The 13,795-nt window shown below is 41.1% G+C and overlaps 3 protein-coding genes across 8 annotated transcripts; all 3 read right to left on the reverse strand.

Annotated features, from left to right (window-relative positions):
- Nucleotides 1-320: 320 nt before the first annotated feature.
- zgc:171844 (uncharacterized protein LOC100151763 homolog) lies at nucleotides 321-4,486 on the reverse strand. Of its 2 annotated transcripts, none has more exons than XM_061303700.1 (6): nucleotides 3,864-4,486; nucleotides 2,138-2,252; nucleotides 1,719-1,792; nucleotides 965-1,079; nucleotides 831-901; nucleotides 321-735 (listed from the first exon to the last, which is right to left on the reverse strand). In XM_061303700.1, the coding sequence occupies exons 1-6, from the start codon at nucleotides 3,886-3,888 to the stop codon at nucleotides 617-619; spliced, it is 519 nt and encodes a 172-aa protein (XP_061159684.1). In that variant the 5' UTR covers nucleotides 3,889-4,486; the 3' UTR covers nucleotides 321-616. The 2 variants fall into 2 exon arrangements, with proteins under 2 accessions (XP_061159684.1, XP_061159683.1); XM_061303699.1 differs by having other exon boundaries at nucleotides 2,138-2,255.
- Nucleotides 4,487-4,632: 146 nt separating this feature from the next.
- Nucleotides 4,633-8,149, reverse strand: mfsd6l (major facilitator superfamily domain containing 6-like). 3 transcript variants are annotated; one of them, XM_061303698.1, is made up of 2 exons: nucleotides 8,089-8,149; nucleotides 4,633-7,269 (listed from the first exon to the last, which is right to left on the reverse strand). In XM_061303698.1, the coding sequence occupies exon 2, from the start codon at nucleotides 7,234-7,236 to the stop codon at nucleotides 5,584-5,586; it is 1,653 nt and encodes a 550-aa protein (XP_061159682.1). In that variant the 5' UTR covers nucleotides 7,237-7,269; nucleotides 8,089-8,149; the 3' UTR covers nucleotides 4,633-5,583. The 3 variants fall into 3 exon arrangements, with proteins under 3 accessions (XP_061159682.1, XP_061159680.1, XP_061159681.1); XM_061303696.1 differs by having other exon boundaries at nucleotides 7,994-8,149; XM_061303697.1 differs by lacking the exon at nucleotides 8,089-8,149 and adding an exon at nucleotides 7,620-7,934.
- Nucleotides 8,150-8,287: 138 nt separating this feature from the next.
- LOC133170627 (phosphoinositide 3-kinase regulatory subunit 5-like) lies at nucleotides 8,288-13,435 on the reverse strand. Of its 3 annotated transcripts, none has more exons than XM_061303693.1 (18): nucleotides 13,280-13,435; nucleotides 13,023-13,133; nucleotides 12,268-12,368; nucleotides 12,120-12,188; nucleotides 11,904-12,042; nucleotides 11,712-11,781; nucleotides 11,454-11,631; nucleotides 11,219-11,387; nucleotides 10,760-10,828; nucleotides 9,971-10,683; nucleotides 9,774-9,896; nucleotides 9,572-9,703; nucleotides 9,409-9,502; nucleotides 9,257-9,333; nucleotides 9,095-9,188; nucleotides 8,921-9,003; nucleotides 8,727-8,845; nucleotides 8,288-8,485 (listed from the first exon to the last, which is right to left on the reverse strand). In XM_061303693.1, exons 2-18 carry the CDS (start codon nucleotides 13,120-13,122, stop codon nucleotides 8,341-8,343), a joined length of 2,475 nt encoding a protein of 824 aa, XP_061159677.1. In that variant the 5' UTR covers nucleotides 13,123-13,133; nucleotides 13,280-13,435; the 3' UTR covers nucleotides 8,288-8,340. The 3 variants fall into 3 exon arrangements, with proteins under 3 accessions (XP_061159677.1, XP_061159676.1, XP_061159678.1); XM_061303692.1 differs by having other exon boundaries at nucleotides 9,774-9,899; XM_061303694.1 differs by lacking the exon at nucleotides 13,280-13,435 and having other exon boundaries at nucleotides 9,774-9,899; nucleotides 12,176-12,188; nucleotides 13,023-13,045.
- Between the last annotated feature and the right edge of the window lie 360 nt (nucleotides 13,436-13,795).

A 13,795-nucleotide genomic window follows, 5' to 3' on the forward strand; every position in this document is an offset into this window, starting at 1 on the left:
GTGATTTGCCGCCTTCAAAATTAAATGATTCATTAAAAAATATTGAATCGTCACATTTTCCAGGGACTCTTTTACGTCTCAGCCAGACAAGCCGCTTTTCCTGCTAACATCCAATTAGAGTGGGTTGACGTGTCTATAGATTCACACTATGCAGCCCACTAATTAGTCTTCAGATTAAATACAGTGGGGACTGCTGGCTGTGCACGGCTGTTTTCATCCGCAACCGCATGTGATGGCCTTCAAATGCCTGCCAAGGTTTGAAGTCAGATAACCAGAAGAAGTGGCCAGAAAAAGAAAAACCACATTGGTTTGTTGCCATGTGAACAATGCTGAACTGTTTTTATTTCTGTCACAGGATAAAATGAAAAGAATGTTTACCAAGTCATTTCACATTAAGACCACCCACTGTATGAGTCATCTATGACTGCAGAGTGTGTGTTTGCACCTACTTGAGGAGTGAGAACATCTTCTCACTATGTGATGAACACTGACAATACTCAAAAGCAGATGCAATAGCATGCTTGTGATGAAACATTCATATATTTATGCCAAATAAGTCATGATTTCAATTGAATACAAGATTGTCCGAAGATTTGCAAGCATGCACACAAATGTGTTACATGATGGAGCATGTGACGCCGCAGCAGTCTTTCAGTAGCGTTAGTCCAGTTTTTGTGATGAAAGATGTTGGTGGGTGAGAAGGTTTGGGCACCATCTTCTGGTCTCGCAGAGAAGCTAATTTGAAAGGGAGGCATAGTTGTAAAAAAATGCCATTTAGTTCTAGATGATATATTTGAAGATACTGAGATGTTTGTGAAGGAGATGCTCACCTTTTCTCCCTAAAATATTTTGAAATTTGGGCTGTAAGAACGCCGCCATTTCGATGTCTTCTTCTCTTTCCCTGTGAAGAAAATTTGTTTGGGATCCTTGAAGCGGAAAGATGATGTAACAATTTGATATCAACCTGAGCCGCTCGAATTCCACATCATCTACAAGGAAGTCTCGGGTCTCCACCAACTTGCTGATCTGCTGCAGGAGCTCCTCCTCCCTTGTCCGATTCTCCTTGGACTTGTCTTGGTCTGTTTAGCAGTTACACGCACATCTCATAGAGTCATTTTCAAGTTGATGCTGACATTTAAGAACATCACATGACCCATTTTCCATTTTGGTTTATTCATTAAATAGATATTTTGCGGAGGTTATTGGAATAGAATATTTTCTATCTGTTAGGCAACCAAAACGAATTAAATACTAAACATAAGCTTTTTGCTTTTTTTGATTTTAATAAATAATTTTCATAAATTAATTTTAATTAAATATTTTTTTTCCTTCCAGTTAACAGTGTGTGTCCTTTTAAGATGCTGATTGGCTGAAGCTGCCAAAAATATACAGCCACGTTTTTTTTTTTTTTTATTATTGAGGATGATGATGAATACATTCAACCTATCTTGTTCTTTTTTTTCTTTCTTTCTCACTTTAAACACTACTATGGTATGTACTGATCTTTTTAGTTGCCACAGCAACCTTTCCTCATAGCTCTAGAAGTCATACAAACTTAATAGGGGTGGAAATCGTCATCCAGCATTGCATTCAAAAATGAAGATTAATTAGCCTTGAAAATTCACCTATCGCCATTTTGTTTTCATTCGAATATATACGTAATAATTGTTATCACAACAGCTGCATTCAAAGGAAGCAACTGCTGTTTTTGAATGTACCTGGGATGGAAACCAGTTTTTGCAGCTCTCGTTTCAGCCTTGTAATTTCATTACACAACTGGATGTCATCCATCCTGTGTGGAGAAAAAAAAAAACATTCCATCACAAGATGTGACCTTCTAAATTATTATTTATTATTATGTGGTCTAGCCTTGTTCAGAATATTTCCGACAGCATTACAATTCTGTAAATAACAGAGCAGGGTCTTGGCAGAAAGTTGGTGAAATCATTAAAAGTAAAGCTGAAAAGCGGAACCAAAACAAGTTTGTGCTCTGGGTTAGATCGTGTGGGCTGTCCACACACTTTTCACATCATGACATGGTTCTCCTGAGGGACTGTTTCAGATATCTCAAGCCTGCTCGTTCACTAATAAACTATATTGTTTATTGGTTAAAATAAAATAAGATAATACATCTTACATGTATCTCAGCTCTGATTCTCTTCGCACGAGGACGTTTCGTAGTCGCTCGATTTTGAGCAGCTCCCCTTCGATGTCCTCGACTGTGACCGATGAGTCGGCCATGGAGATGACATCTTCTGAACAAAGAGTAGCAATACTATATTTCTTAGATTCATATTTTGTATGATGTCGTAAAATCACACACACGAAAAACAATGGGAGTAGGTTTTTTTACCATGACAACCAGTCAAATATCATCCTTCTGACCGCAAATGGCCCCCGGGCTGCAAGTTTGACACCAGTGGTGTGTGGCTATCAAATAATGGGCAAGTTTTATTTAAAATAACATAAGTGAAGAACAGCTTGTCCAGACACATTTTCAGAAATATGCAAATAAGCCCTACTTGGTTGTTTATTTTAATATTAAACAGGGTGAGCTGGCACTCCTGAGACCCAACTATTTGAATACTGGCCATTAAAAATTCATTTTTCCACAGTACGTCCAATTTAAAGAAATGAATGAACTGTAATCATGTTTGTAATGAAACACTGCAGTCTCCACTAATTGCACTCTGGCTGCAAGCTGCTGTTAAGTCAGTTAGCTTGTTGTAGCATGGAAATTGCTAGCCCTACTAAACAACAACAGCTTAGGCACAATTTTATGGATAATTTTAGACAAGCCTTTTCAATGAGCCTAAATTTTTAATAGCTTTTTTTTTTTTATTGGCTCTAATATTGTCCATATTGAGAGTATGGGTTGATTCTGATAAATGAAAGAATATGATAGAATATCTCAAATATAATAGAGAAATTAAAATCTTTTATGCACGGATCCTCCAGGTCATAGTTCATATGTTAATTGAAGCCATAATTTCGGTGACACTGATTAACTGCAATAGCACCCCCCCCTCACCTCTTGCACCCCCCCTTACAACATGCCTCCTCTCCTGCTCACCAGTAGCGATGAGTCACCCAGTAGAGCTGAGATTTACTTTTAATTACCTGTGCTTGGCTGAAAAGACATTCACACTCTCGGGCAGTGAGTCACGGTTGATGCCACAGCTATACAACCCACCAGGACATTCCGCAATTTAATTCATTCAATGGAGAAAAACATTCAATGACCAGTTTGGGAATTGGACTAGTAAAGTCACGTGGAATTGCTCCTTCTGGTTCTATCATTTTTTCCTAATGATTGACCAATTTATAACTTTGTCCTGTCACTTTTAATCATTTTCATCTGTCAAATGCATGTGGATGGAAAATGTCACCTTGCATGCAGGTGTTATTATTATAATGAATAGATATAAGTGGATTTATGCAAAACAACTGATACTGGACAACGAATGGAATCTAATAAAGGTCTTTCGTTGTTTAAAAAAAATATATAACTGGCTATGCCACACAATAAGTGTCAGCACCGAATCATTGGACTGTACTGCATGTTCAATCAAAATATAAATAGTCAATAATTCCTACAATATGGTCATAAAATAAACAAATTATAATTATTAATATGCAATGCGGTATACAAAACAAATAACATGAGGACTTTTGAAGCTGATGTTTAATTTTTTTTTCCGTCTCGAAAAAGTCAGAATAAAACAATTTTCTAAATGGGTACGGAAAGACTTTTAAGAACCTGCATGAGTTGTGATGTGGACTCCAAATGATCATGTTTAAAAATGTCTTGTTTTGACCACAACACATAGAACGAGCATTAACAAAAAGAAGCAGAAGCTCACCAGATTTCTCATTTGCTTCATCCATTTGTGCCTGGTCCAAAAGTCGTCTCGTTCAGAAGATGTCTGTTATTCCATGTTCCTCCCCAACAGTCCTATGAGGCACTGCTGTTTCACCAGAGGGAGCACAGAAAGAGCTGCGCGTGGATGCTGAACCTCCTAACACTGACGGATCTGACAGGACCACTCAGCAACGCCCCCTAACGACACATACATGTAATGACAAGTATAGCAGCTACAAATGAATTAAAACTAATATTTTATGACTTGATTCAGTGATTAAATAATCAAAAAGCCTAAATTATCCAGAGGTGGCACTTAGGTCTTCAATGGGGACCGAACCTGTCTATAAAACTTTTTTATTTTTTTTAAATACAGTGAATTAATCTGCCCTGATGTATCTCTAGCACATCAGGTTTTAATTATAACAATATAGATTGAGTAATATTTAGCAAAATTAAGTATTTCAAAAAAACAAATGCATCACAAAAAGTAAATATGGACAATAAATAAGATAAATAAATGAATCCAAGTAGAGTACTGGAAGCAGAACAGCCGAGTTAAGAGCATATAAATTTAGGAATACATTATTCCAGTTCATGGAAGAAATATAATTTCAGTTTTTAAAAAGAGATGACTACTTCTGATATTTAGAAAAGGCCTCATCTAAATAATAGTGTGGAAACAGGTGCCTTGGTGAATGTGATCAATATTTAAACATTCACTGTGCCATTTCACTTTGGTGAGGAGAAAAAAAAAAAAAAGACAAGAATAGTGAGACACCTGCTGTTTTAATAGTCAACTGAGCTCTAACCACAAAGGCATTAGCTGGATGGGGGCGGCTCTCTCATCAGAATTACCTGATTGAGTTCCGCTGGTAAACAACATAATATGGATGAGTTGATTTCACAAATTAGGCTCTTGAGGGGGGGGGTTGGCCATATGTTCAGTCAAAGCTGTATGCATCTATTGCTATCCTTGGAGAGTTCATTTGTAGCAAAGAAAAGATTTGAATTTGAATAAAGCAATTTACTGTTCAACACAAATACTGTACAGTCACCTCATTCCAACATTAGCAGGAATTAAACAGATTAGGTGCCAAGTGGGTGTGACAGGAGAGGATAGCACAGAAGCCGAACCTCGCCTTGAGCACACGTCCTGTATTTGCATTTTTATGGAGTGGATTTGCTATTGAGCCTTCCTCGCCTCTCGCGCGGTCCCGGGAGATGTTTGCTGAAAGATGAGCGGCTTGTGTAAATGTATAACAACAGTTTATGCCTCCACTCCATAAAATTAACAAAAGCAAGGGAGGAAAAAAGACTGATCTTAGATCTAAGTGGAATATTTTTGGAGGTGATCCCGAAATAAAGATATATAAATATTCCTGGCTTTGGTATTCACATATTTAGCAGATTTTTTTTTTTTTGTAAGCTATTTTATGTTAGTCACTGAAAAACTGTTTGGCCAACGCAATAAAAAAATATTAGTGTTAAAGAAATATGTTTAGATATGTTGAGAAGTTATATTTAGACACAAAGGTTTTCTGTGATCCACAGTGGAATTTGGGAATTTTGACAATTTAGAGGAAAATATACCTGATGAATTCCATTATTTATTTATGATTATTTCTTATGTCCATATCGGGCAACATTGTCCTGCATTATTCATTTTTTTGGTTGAAACTTCACACTTGAGTGTTTGCTTTATTTTCTCACGGTTGAGATTAGGGCTTTAGTGTCCTTCCATAATTACGGTTCTTGCTACCGTCATCTTCCATAGCTTTCTCCAGCCAGTCTCTTTCTTCCTCTGACTCCGAGTCACTCGCCTCGCTGGCATCTGCTGCCAGAAGACGAGAATAATTGATCCTGTACTGGCGGGGGGCGTTCCACTGGAGCAGAGGCAAGCAAACGCACCACAGTATCAGAACCACGGCCGCCCCTCTGAAGAGCCAGTCCAGTCCACACCAGCGTACGACGAACCCTCCAGCAAAACTTCCTAATGCACTCCCAAAATCTAAAGACAAGACATTGTAGAGTCTCTTTATGCTACGCTCCGTTCCCGGCGTGGCGATATCATCGCTGTGGACTTTGACGGCCCACCAGAAGGCTCCGCAGCTGAAACAGCTGAAAAGCTGAGCAGGTAGCACAGCCCAAGGTCCCCATAGGAATGAATAATACAAACATTGTAATCCAAGAGCGGCCGCACCTAGCGCCAGAACTCTCCCTGAGCCGAGCAGTCGAGTCAGTCGGGCAGCCAGGAGAGGGAAGGCGGCCTGTGAGAGTAACGCGAGGCCGAGGGACACCCCCATGTGCAGCTCGGTGCTGTGGTGATCTCGCATCTGCCATAAAAGGAAGTTGTCCACATTCGATCGGGTCGCCCCCATTAACAGAGCCGTGACGGCACAGAGCACGGCACGCTGGGAGCCGCGAACCAGCTGGATGGCTTTGAGGGGTCGGTTAACTTTGCTTTGCTGCTTGTTCAGGTGAAGAGGGAGGAACGCCGCGATGGGTAAGGCCAGCGCCGACACAGCGGCGTAGCAGAAAAAGTGCACGGCGGTTTTGGACGTGCCACCGAGGATCGAACAGTTTAACCGGCTGACGAGGAATCCCGCTCCTCCGACCCCGGAAGCGGCTCCGAGTAAAGGCCAAACACCGGTGCTGCTGTAACGATCGGAAGCATCGGCAAAATCCAGATAATCGTGCAAGCCGTCGTCCGCTGTCCACTCCAGAGGAGCTGCCATCAGTTCCCATATGGACACTGTGATAAGAACCAGGAAGAACAGTTGGTGTTGAACATCCATCACCTTCAGCCTGGATAGAAAATCTAATTGACCTTCCTCTGCCTCCCGTTTGTGTTTCTTCTTCCTCACTAAGTTTTTGTTCTTTGGTTCCTCTGTATTGTTTGTTCTTCCCATAGGAAGCTGTGAAGTTCTGTCTTCTGCAACATCTGTTTTGTTTGCAGGAAATGGGATTGTTAACCAGGAGGCCGGATCCGTGCTGACTTTTAGCTGAGGCTCTCTGGGGGATGGAGAGCTTCTCAGATTTGAGTCATTACAGATGTTCTGAGTTTGCAAATCAGCAGGTGGAAAAAGAAGAAGGATGAGCGCCACCGCGGCTGAACACACCACAGAGCCGTGAATCACCGCTCGCCTCTTGTTGTACATCTTGGCGAGCAGGCTGGAGAGAGGCTGCCACAGCAGTGATATGATGTGCTTGGTGCCCATGATGATGCCGACCATCTCAGGAGCCAGGCCCAGGTCTCTGAAGTACAGTGTGAGGAAGGGGAGCAGGCAGGATTTGGCGCAGGAATATAGGAAGTGAAAGGCTCGGGCCAGAGCGAGGGTCCGCTTGACATTGATCTGCTTGGTCTTCCTCATGGTGGACTTCCTGATTGGCTTCACATGAAGAAACTAGGGAAACGAGCAGGAAAAAAGTTCCATTTAAAAGTGACATTTGGATTCACAAGTGTATAATGTTTCATTGTTTTTTTTTTCAATGACACCTTACAGGTAATGAAAACCCCAATTTCATCATTTGAGAAAAGAAAACAATCTGAATAATTTTAAATACAAAAATTAGGTATGAACGTCTAAAAAAATATTTTCCTACAAGTCTCATCTGAACTGTTTTCGTTTTTAAATTTTAATTGAAATGCTAATATACTCTCATTAATACACATTTCGCATATTTTTTACTCTAAATAAAGATATTAAAAGAGAGAAACAATGCAACCAGCTGTCAGGTATTTCTAAAACTATACCTCAAACTTCGAAGCTTACTCCAACCACAAATCTAAAGTTGAATGAATACTTCTCCGATGGTGTCAATCAAAATTGATCATTATAATCCTCGTAAAGCAACGTTTTACTCCATTTCCATGAAGTGTCCGCCGAGTATGCGTGCAAAACGCATATCACACAAACGCTTATGATATAAAAGGATCGGGTGGAAGAAAAAAAACAATCGGCGAAATGCAATTTTTCTTTTTAGAGTTTTCTAAAGCAATAAGGAACTTGTCCGTCACGAACACCTGTCAGGCTGGATGCACCGGTTCGCTCATCGAGACGTGGAATACGTCCACGTCACATTACTCCCACTGCTTCCACATTATAAAATAAAACATTAAAAAAGTACCTTTTTTTATTTCTTCTCTGTCGCGGTGCTTAAATTGTCGCATTGTGCATTTTCCATCACGAAATACAGCTTTTTAGATCCCTATTTATCTCTACCTGTTTGCAGATTCTTTCAACTTGTTCGAATGCGTTTACTGTACACCTGGACAATAGTTTAGAATACTACAGCGACCCCTTCAGGCGAGGGTGTCGAAGTAAAATTGGTTGTTTCATTATGGCATCCAAATGTTACCGGTCACGATGCCTTAAAAAAATACACCCTGGTACATTTAGTACCAGTAGTGAATAATCTCAATTTAATTGAAAAATAATTTTATTAATCAATTTCATGGACAATCCGAGGTGTTTTCAGGCATGCGAGGCAGAGAAAGAGATGAAGGGAAGGCAAAGCATGGAGCAGTAAGATGGATGCAGAGGTTGGACTTGGCCTGGTGAGGGTTTGTACTTCCAGTCTGAACTGCTTCCCGGTTTACAGCACAAAGACACTTCAAGCCTAAGGACACACACACTCATTTGTTGTCATGGAAAGAAGCCTCGAATGGCCTCAAGAGTGCGGAGAGAAGGTCACATCCTGGTGTGGTCACCTCCCAATTGTATTTCTCGAGGAAAAAAGATCAAATTTGATACACATAATACTATTTTTCATAGAGTCATTGTTATTTGAAAAGTACTATAGTGACCTCCTGGTAATTGCACGATAGGGAAAATTCCCATTATGGTTTCTAATTTCCTACCTGCTGACACTTTGCAAGAACTTCCTCTCGTCTTGATCTAGACACATAGCAAAGGTTGTCCCATCTTTCTTGGACGTGACCTCAATTCTGTTGACGTTCACCTCTGATTTAGAGGAATGCTACCAGAGGGATGTGGGGAAGTAATCAATTGAGATGAGTTTTTTGCAATAAATAAAAATAAAAATAATGTTTACCTGGCTGTTGTTCTTTTTAGACTTGGGACAGTTTTTCTTTGTGACTTCCGTCACGGAGAGCAACAAGCTTTCACTTCTAGACTCTTTCGAGACAAGATTCAAATCCACTTAAATATGTTACAACATTCAAACTGGTTTTTTTTTTTTTTTTGGTAAAGATTAAATGTGGCACACCGAAATGTTCAGCTTTGCTGGAGGCTTTTTGAATATTTATAGATGTGCAAAGCATTTCTGCTTGGATCCATTGACCTCTTCCACTGCAGGCCACCTGCAAACACAAATGATTTGAAAAGTAAAGCGGCTCAATCGTATCAAATCACAATTCCATTTTAGCACCTTATTATAGGCAACACTGAGTGTTAAAGGGACAGCCTCGCTCTCTTCATCAATTCCAAACCTCTTACTGGCAGCACCTGCGAGATGAACAACAACATGAATATTTGTCAAGTGTTCCAACGTCTGCTTCTGGATGTCACCGTGTGACTCACCCATGGTCTTCACTGCTCTGGTTGCAGCCGTATGTCCAAGCTCAACAGAATGAATAAACACTTCACTTCTCTTCTCTCCGCCGGCCAGGGTCATCTGTGCAGACAAAAAGAAATGAAGAAGAAACAAAAAGAAGTAGCAAAATGTGTGACATTTTCCACCAACCTCAGCCTGGTAGAGCTGCACCAGGACAGGTTGGTCCGCATGTCTACAGTAGTAAAGAACCAAATCAGCCATCAAGGGAATATGCTCCTCTCCGCCATTGTTCTCCAGGACACCTTCTTCCTTCCAAGCAGGCTGCAGCACAGGAATCCCCAAATCAGACTTAAAATATTGCATCTCGCCTGTTACAATTATAATTATAAACCTGACAAAGGACTTCCGAGGAAAGACTGAGCAGACTGTGGACGCTTCGATCATACCAGGGATCCATCATTCCCAACAACTGGGCTAAATCTGTGGTGCTGCCATCTTGGGAGATACCATTAGTCTGCTGACAAGATTTGACGGACATTAATATCATCAGATACCAAATGTCGGTGATAAGGAGTAAGAAGATCTCACCACAGATGGAACTTTACTTGATGGTTGTCTTTCTTTGTGTTTTCTCGTAAATGTCCTTTTTGAGGGAACAAAGTAAAATTGCAATTTGCACATTGTGGTGAGTCGGGGACATTTGGCTTCTTTCTGCTGGAGGTCGCTGTAAGCCCTCGCCAGTCGTCCGGCTTCTCTGTCCCGACCGAATACGAGTACTCGCACTAGAGTGACCGCCTGTGCCGTGTCGGTTTCGTTGCTACTCAGGATTGGCCTCCTACGGAGACAGAGATGTTTTTGCGGGGAGAGAAGAGCTTCACCGCTTAGAGGGCAGGACACCGAAAATGCATGGAGAAGTTGATCTTGGTTCGATCGAGATTGTTTGAGGTGCGTCCCGAGATTGCGTGGTTTCTTGAAAAACAAGGAGAAGTGCTCCATCCCTAAGAGGCTTTTGGATTTCTTCTTGGGCTTCTCCATACATTTTGAAGGACTTTTTTGTCCCTCAGTTGTGTCCTCATGTCGTATGACATCGCTGAAGTCACTTTCCACAAACGCTGATTTTGTGGACACAGAGCAGTTAGAGGCGAAGGAGTCACTCAAAGAGGACGATGGTTGGTTCTCCGAGCTATGATGAGCTTTCAGGATGTCTTCTTCTTTCATATCAACATCATTACAATCATCATCAAGACACACCAGAGGAGAATCCTGGCAGCATTCTCTCATGAGAATATTATTGAGAAAATCTGGAATATGAGGACAAGAAGTTACAGGAGTTAATAAGTATGATTCTGGTAAGTCAACATGGTGGTGGTCAGTCACCAAAGTTGTCGTTTTCCCAGAAGCTGGTGTAACATTTAGGAAAAGGCAGCGTGAACGTCTCAGCAAACCCTGAGGAGATAGAAAGAGAACATTTTGAGAGACATGATTTACTTTTTGCAGGCCACAGAAAATGATGCGACGGGCCGGATCTGGCCCTCAAACCTTAAGTTGGACACCTGTGCTGTAAAAATATATTTGACACTTTATAGTTTATTCTATACAGATTTTTCTTAGTTATTCCTGGGTATGGCGCTCAGATTCTCCCCATTGCATAGCCATTACCTTAAATAATTTAAAAGTTTCATTTGGACGGGCACAATGGTTTGTAATATGGACAACAGTGGTTGTGTCATTGCCATGGCAACCCTGATTCACCTACTTCAGCGGTCAATAGACAGCGTCTTGGGAACCTATACATCCGTGCTTGGGCTCACGATTCTGCTTCTAGAAAGTACTTACCAGCATCCAAGTAATCATCTCCATCTCCGGGGATAAGGTTTTGTCTGAGCCCATCGAGAGTCTCTACGAGATTTTCCCTGGCAGTGCTGAGGTCTGCTGTGGAGGCTGCTGTGTCCATGCAGCAACTTAGTGTGTCCAGTAGCTGCTCCAGCTCAACAGTGTGTTTTTTCTATACCAATATTGGACGGGTTTGAAAAAATACCACACTCAAAGATAATGAGAAGCTTGTTGCTACCTGCAAAGCATCACGGAGTCCCTGCAGGTGGACTTTGGTACCGAGAGCAGCCTGGAAGCTGTGCAGAATGAGGGTGATGGTGATGTCTCGTTTGGACTGACGGCTTACACTCAGTTGCTTGGAGACCGATTGGACCTCAGGGGGGATATCCTCATCTGGACTCACTAAAAGCACGATCCTATACATACAGTACATCCCAGAAAACAATTAGCTCTCTCAAGATGCATATTTGGTCTTCATGTGTCTGGTTCAACTCACATCGTTTTTGAGTGTCGGTTCTGGGTGGAAATGCCATGCTCTGTTTTCACCAATCTTTGAAATGATATGCCTGACACAAAAGTAAATTGATTGTAGCTCTGCAAAATGTATCAACAGCATCACGAGTGCCCTCTAGCGGTCAAAAGAAACCTCTACAATTATTATGTTTAAAATCATTTTGCATATCTTTACCGGGTGCTCTGAGCTCGTTATATATGACATTCAGCAAATGTTGACAGGCCGTGCAGTAAGGGTCTGGCCAGGATAGGAAATTATGAAAGAGCAGGTAAGCTTCCCACAATACATCACAATCTGGGTGCAGGTAAGGAGTCTGTGGGATAAGGAGCAATCACAAAGATATGAAATTGTGTTAAAACTCCAGAAATTGTTTGGATGGCAAGTACTCACTTTTAAAAGCGTTGATGAAAATAGGAGCGTAAGAGGCACCACCAGTTCGTACTTACATTGTACAAGTACCTGCGAGAGTTAAAAACAATGTCATTCCTTTTATTGCGCTTGCCAATGTAGAAAATGGTGTTGCTGCTTGAGTTTTTACCTCCTTTGTTTTCTTGACAATTGTCTGCAGAAGAAAGGGGAAGTTGAGGGGATCTCTCATTGCCAGTTCCTCCAAACACCAGCGATTCATGCAGAGCCCAGCTGATCAGACAGACGAAAACACGCAAGAGACTTACTATTTCTCTTTTTGGGTTTCAATATGATGTCAGTTTTTTGTGCATCCTTGTTTCTTTGCGTCCTATTGGTACAGCTTATGCATCAGAATTAAACACCTGTTCATTGAAATTAAATAAGACGGTAGCCGGAAAAGACTTTTGTATATGGCTTGAATAACTAATTTTTGGACTAAAATTCCCCCAAAGAAAGATAATAATATGTTCTGTACAGCCCAACTGGTTTAAACACAATGTTTTGATTAATGTTTGGTTCGTGGAATATAAATTAAACAAGCAAAATCCTATTATTTTTATCCAACTCAAGGGGCGGCCATTTTGTCACTAGCTGTCGACTGCAAATAACCTCACAGTTGACAACCAATTACAGCTCGCCAGTTTTCTGAAGCTGAGCTGTGATTGGTTGTGACCTGGTGATGTCATTTTCAGTCGACAGCTCGTGGCAAAATGGCCGCCCTCTGAAGATGTCCAAAATAGGGGAATTTCGCTGCTTAACTCGTATTCCACAAATCAGAATGCCGTGTTTAGATTAGCTGGGGGCGCATACAACATATTATTGTGAAGAAAATGACAAATGTATGTTATTGATTGATGCAATCCAGGTTTTGCAGTTGGTTCCTACCGTTCCAGAGTTGCTTGTCAAAGGTGTTGAATTCAAGGTCACAGAGGCAACGTTCAAGGACATGCTGCAGACGATCTTCCGTGCATGAGTTTTGCTCCATTGTCGCATTCACTGCAACCACAGAGAGAAAGAAAAAAAAAAAGAAGCAGCCTATTATGGTATAAACAAAACTCTCAAATTGATCTTCTTGTTATTATAGTTAATATCTCCCATCCACTACTTTTATCCGAGCCCTTTAGTGATAATAAAAGACTCACAGATGCAGAGCAACAAATGTCCAGTGTACACAATGCAGCCTCCCACTTCCTACTCACACAATTGACTCCCATGCAGCCTGAGCAAGTGGGCTGGCTAAGAACAAAAGCCGCAACTTCTACATTTTCATTCAGAAATTCACCACCCGACTGTCAACTCTATCTTCAAAATAGCAACGGAAATGAGTCTTCAAATACGACTTCCTACTTGATACCAATTTGACAGAAAATTGGAATAAAACAAAGCAACGATGAGAAAGGAACTGGAAATGGAAATTGCCATGAGATTCCACAGTGTGACCTTTCAAACGTGGGCACTCGTACGGATGTTATATTATTGTCTCTGTGTGCCAGCTGGGCTTTGGTGTCACTTGACTAGTGATGAATGGCTCAACAAACAAAGGTCTGCAAACAAAATGGTAACAAACATGGCCTGACCTGTACCCATCAAAACAGGAAAAAGCCTAATGTGCAATGAGCTATTGTAGTGATATTTTAAATCCTTTCTTTCAGATATAA

The sequence above is a fragment of the Syngnathus typhle genome, linkage group LG17 (genome assembly GCF_033458585.1).
Source record: "Syngnathus typhle isolate RoL2023-S1 ecotype Sweden linkage group LG17, RoL_Styp_1.0, whole genome shotgun sequence".
Lineage (NCBI taxonomy): Eukaryota > Metazoa > Chordata > Actinopteri > Syngnathiformes > Syngnathidae > Syngnathus > Syngnathus typhle.

Coding starts and splice junctions, on each gene's coding strand:
- LOC133170627 (XM_061303692.1), bottom strand. CDS start 13,122: ATGGAGCAAAACTCATGCACGGAAGATCGTCTGCAGCATGTCCTTGAA. Junction 9,704..9,773: donor CCTCGGAAGTCCTTTGTCAG/GTTTATAATTAT, acceptor CCTGTGCTGCAG/CCTGCTTGGAAGGAAGAAGG. Junction 9,004..9,094: donor CAGCAAAGCTGAACATTTCG/GTGTGCCACATT, acceptor TTGTCTCGAAAG/AGTCTAGAAGTGAAAGCTTG.
- zgc:171844 (XM_061303699.1), bottom strand. CDS start 3,888: ATGGATGAAGCAAATGAGAAATCTG. Junction 1,793..2,137: donor GAATCAGAGCTGAGATACAT/GTAAGATGTATT, acceptor TTCTCCACACAG/GATGGATGACATCCAGTTGT. Junction 902..964: donor GTGGAATTCGAGCGGCTCAG/GTTGATATCAAA, acceptor TTTTCTTCACAG/GGAAAGAGAAGAAGACATCG.
- mfsd6l (XM_061303698.1), bottom strand. CDS start 7,236: ATGAGGAAGACCAAGCAGATCAATGTCAAGCGGACCCTCGCTCTGGCC.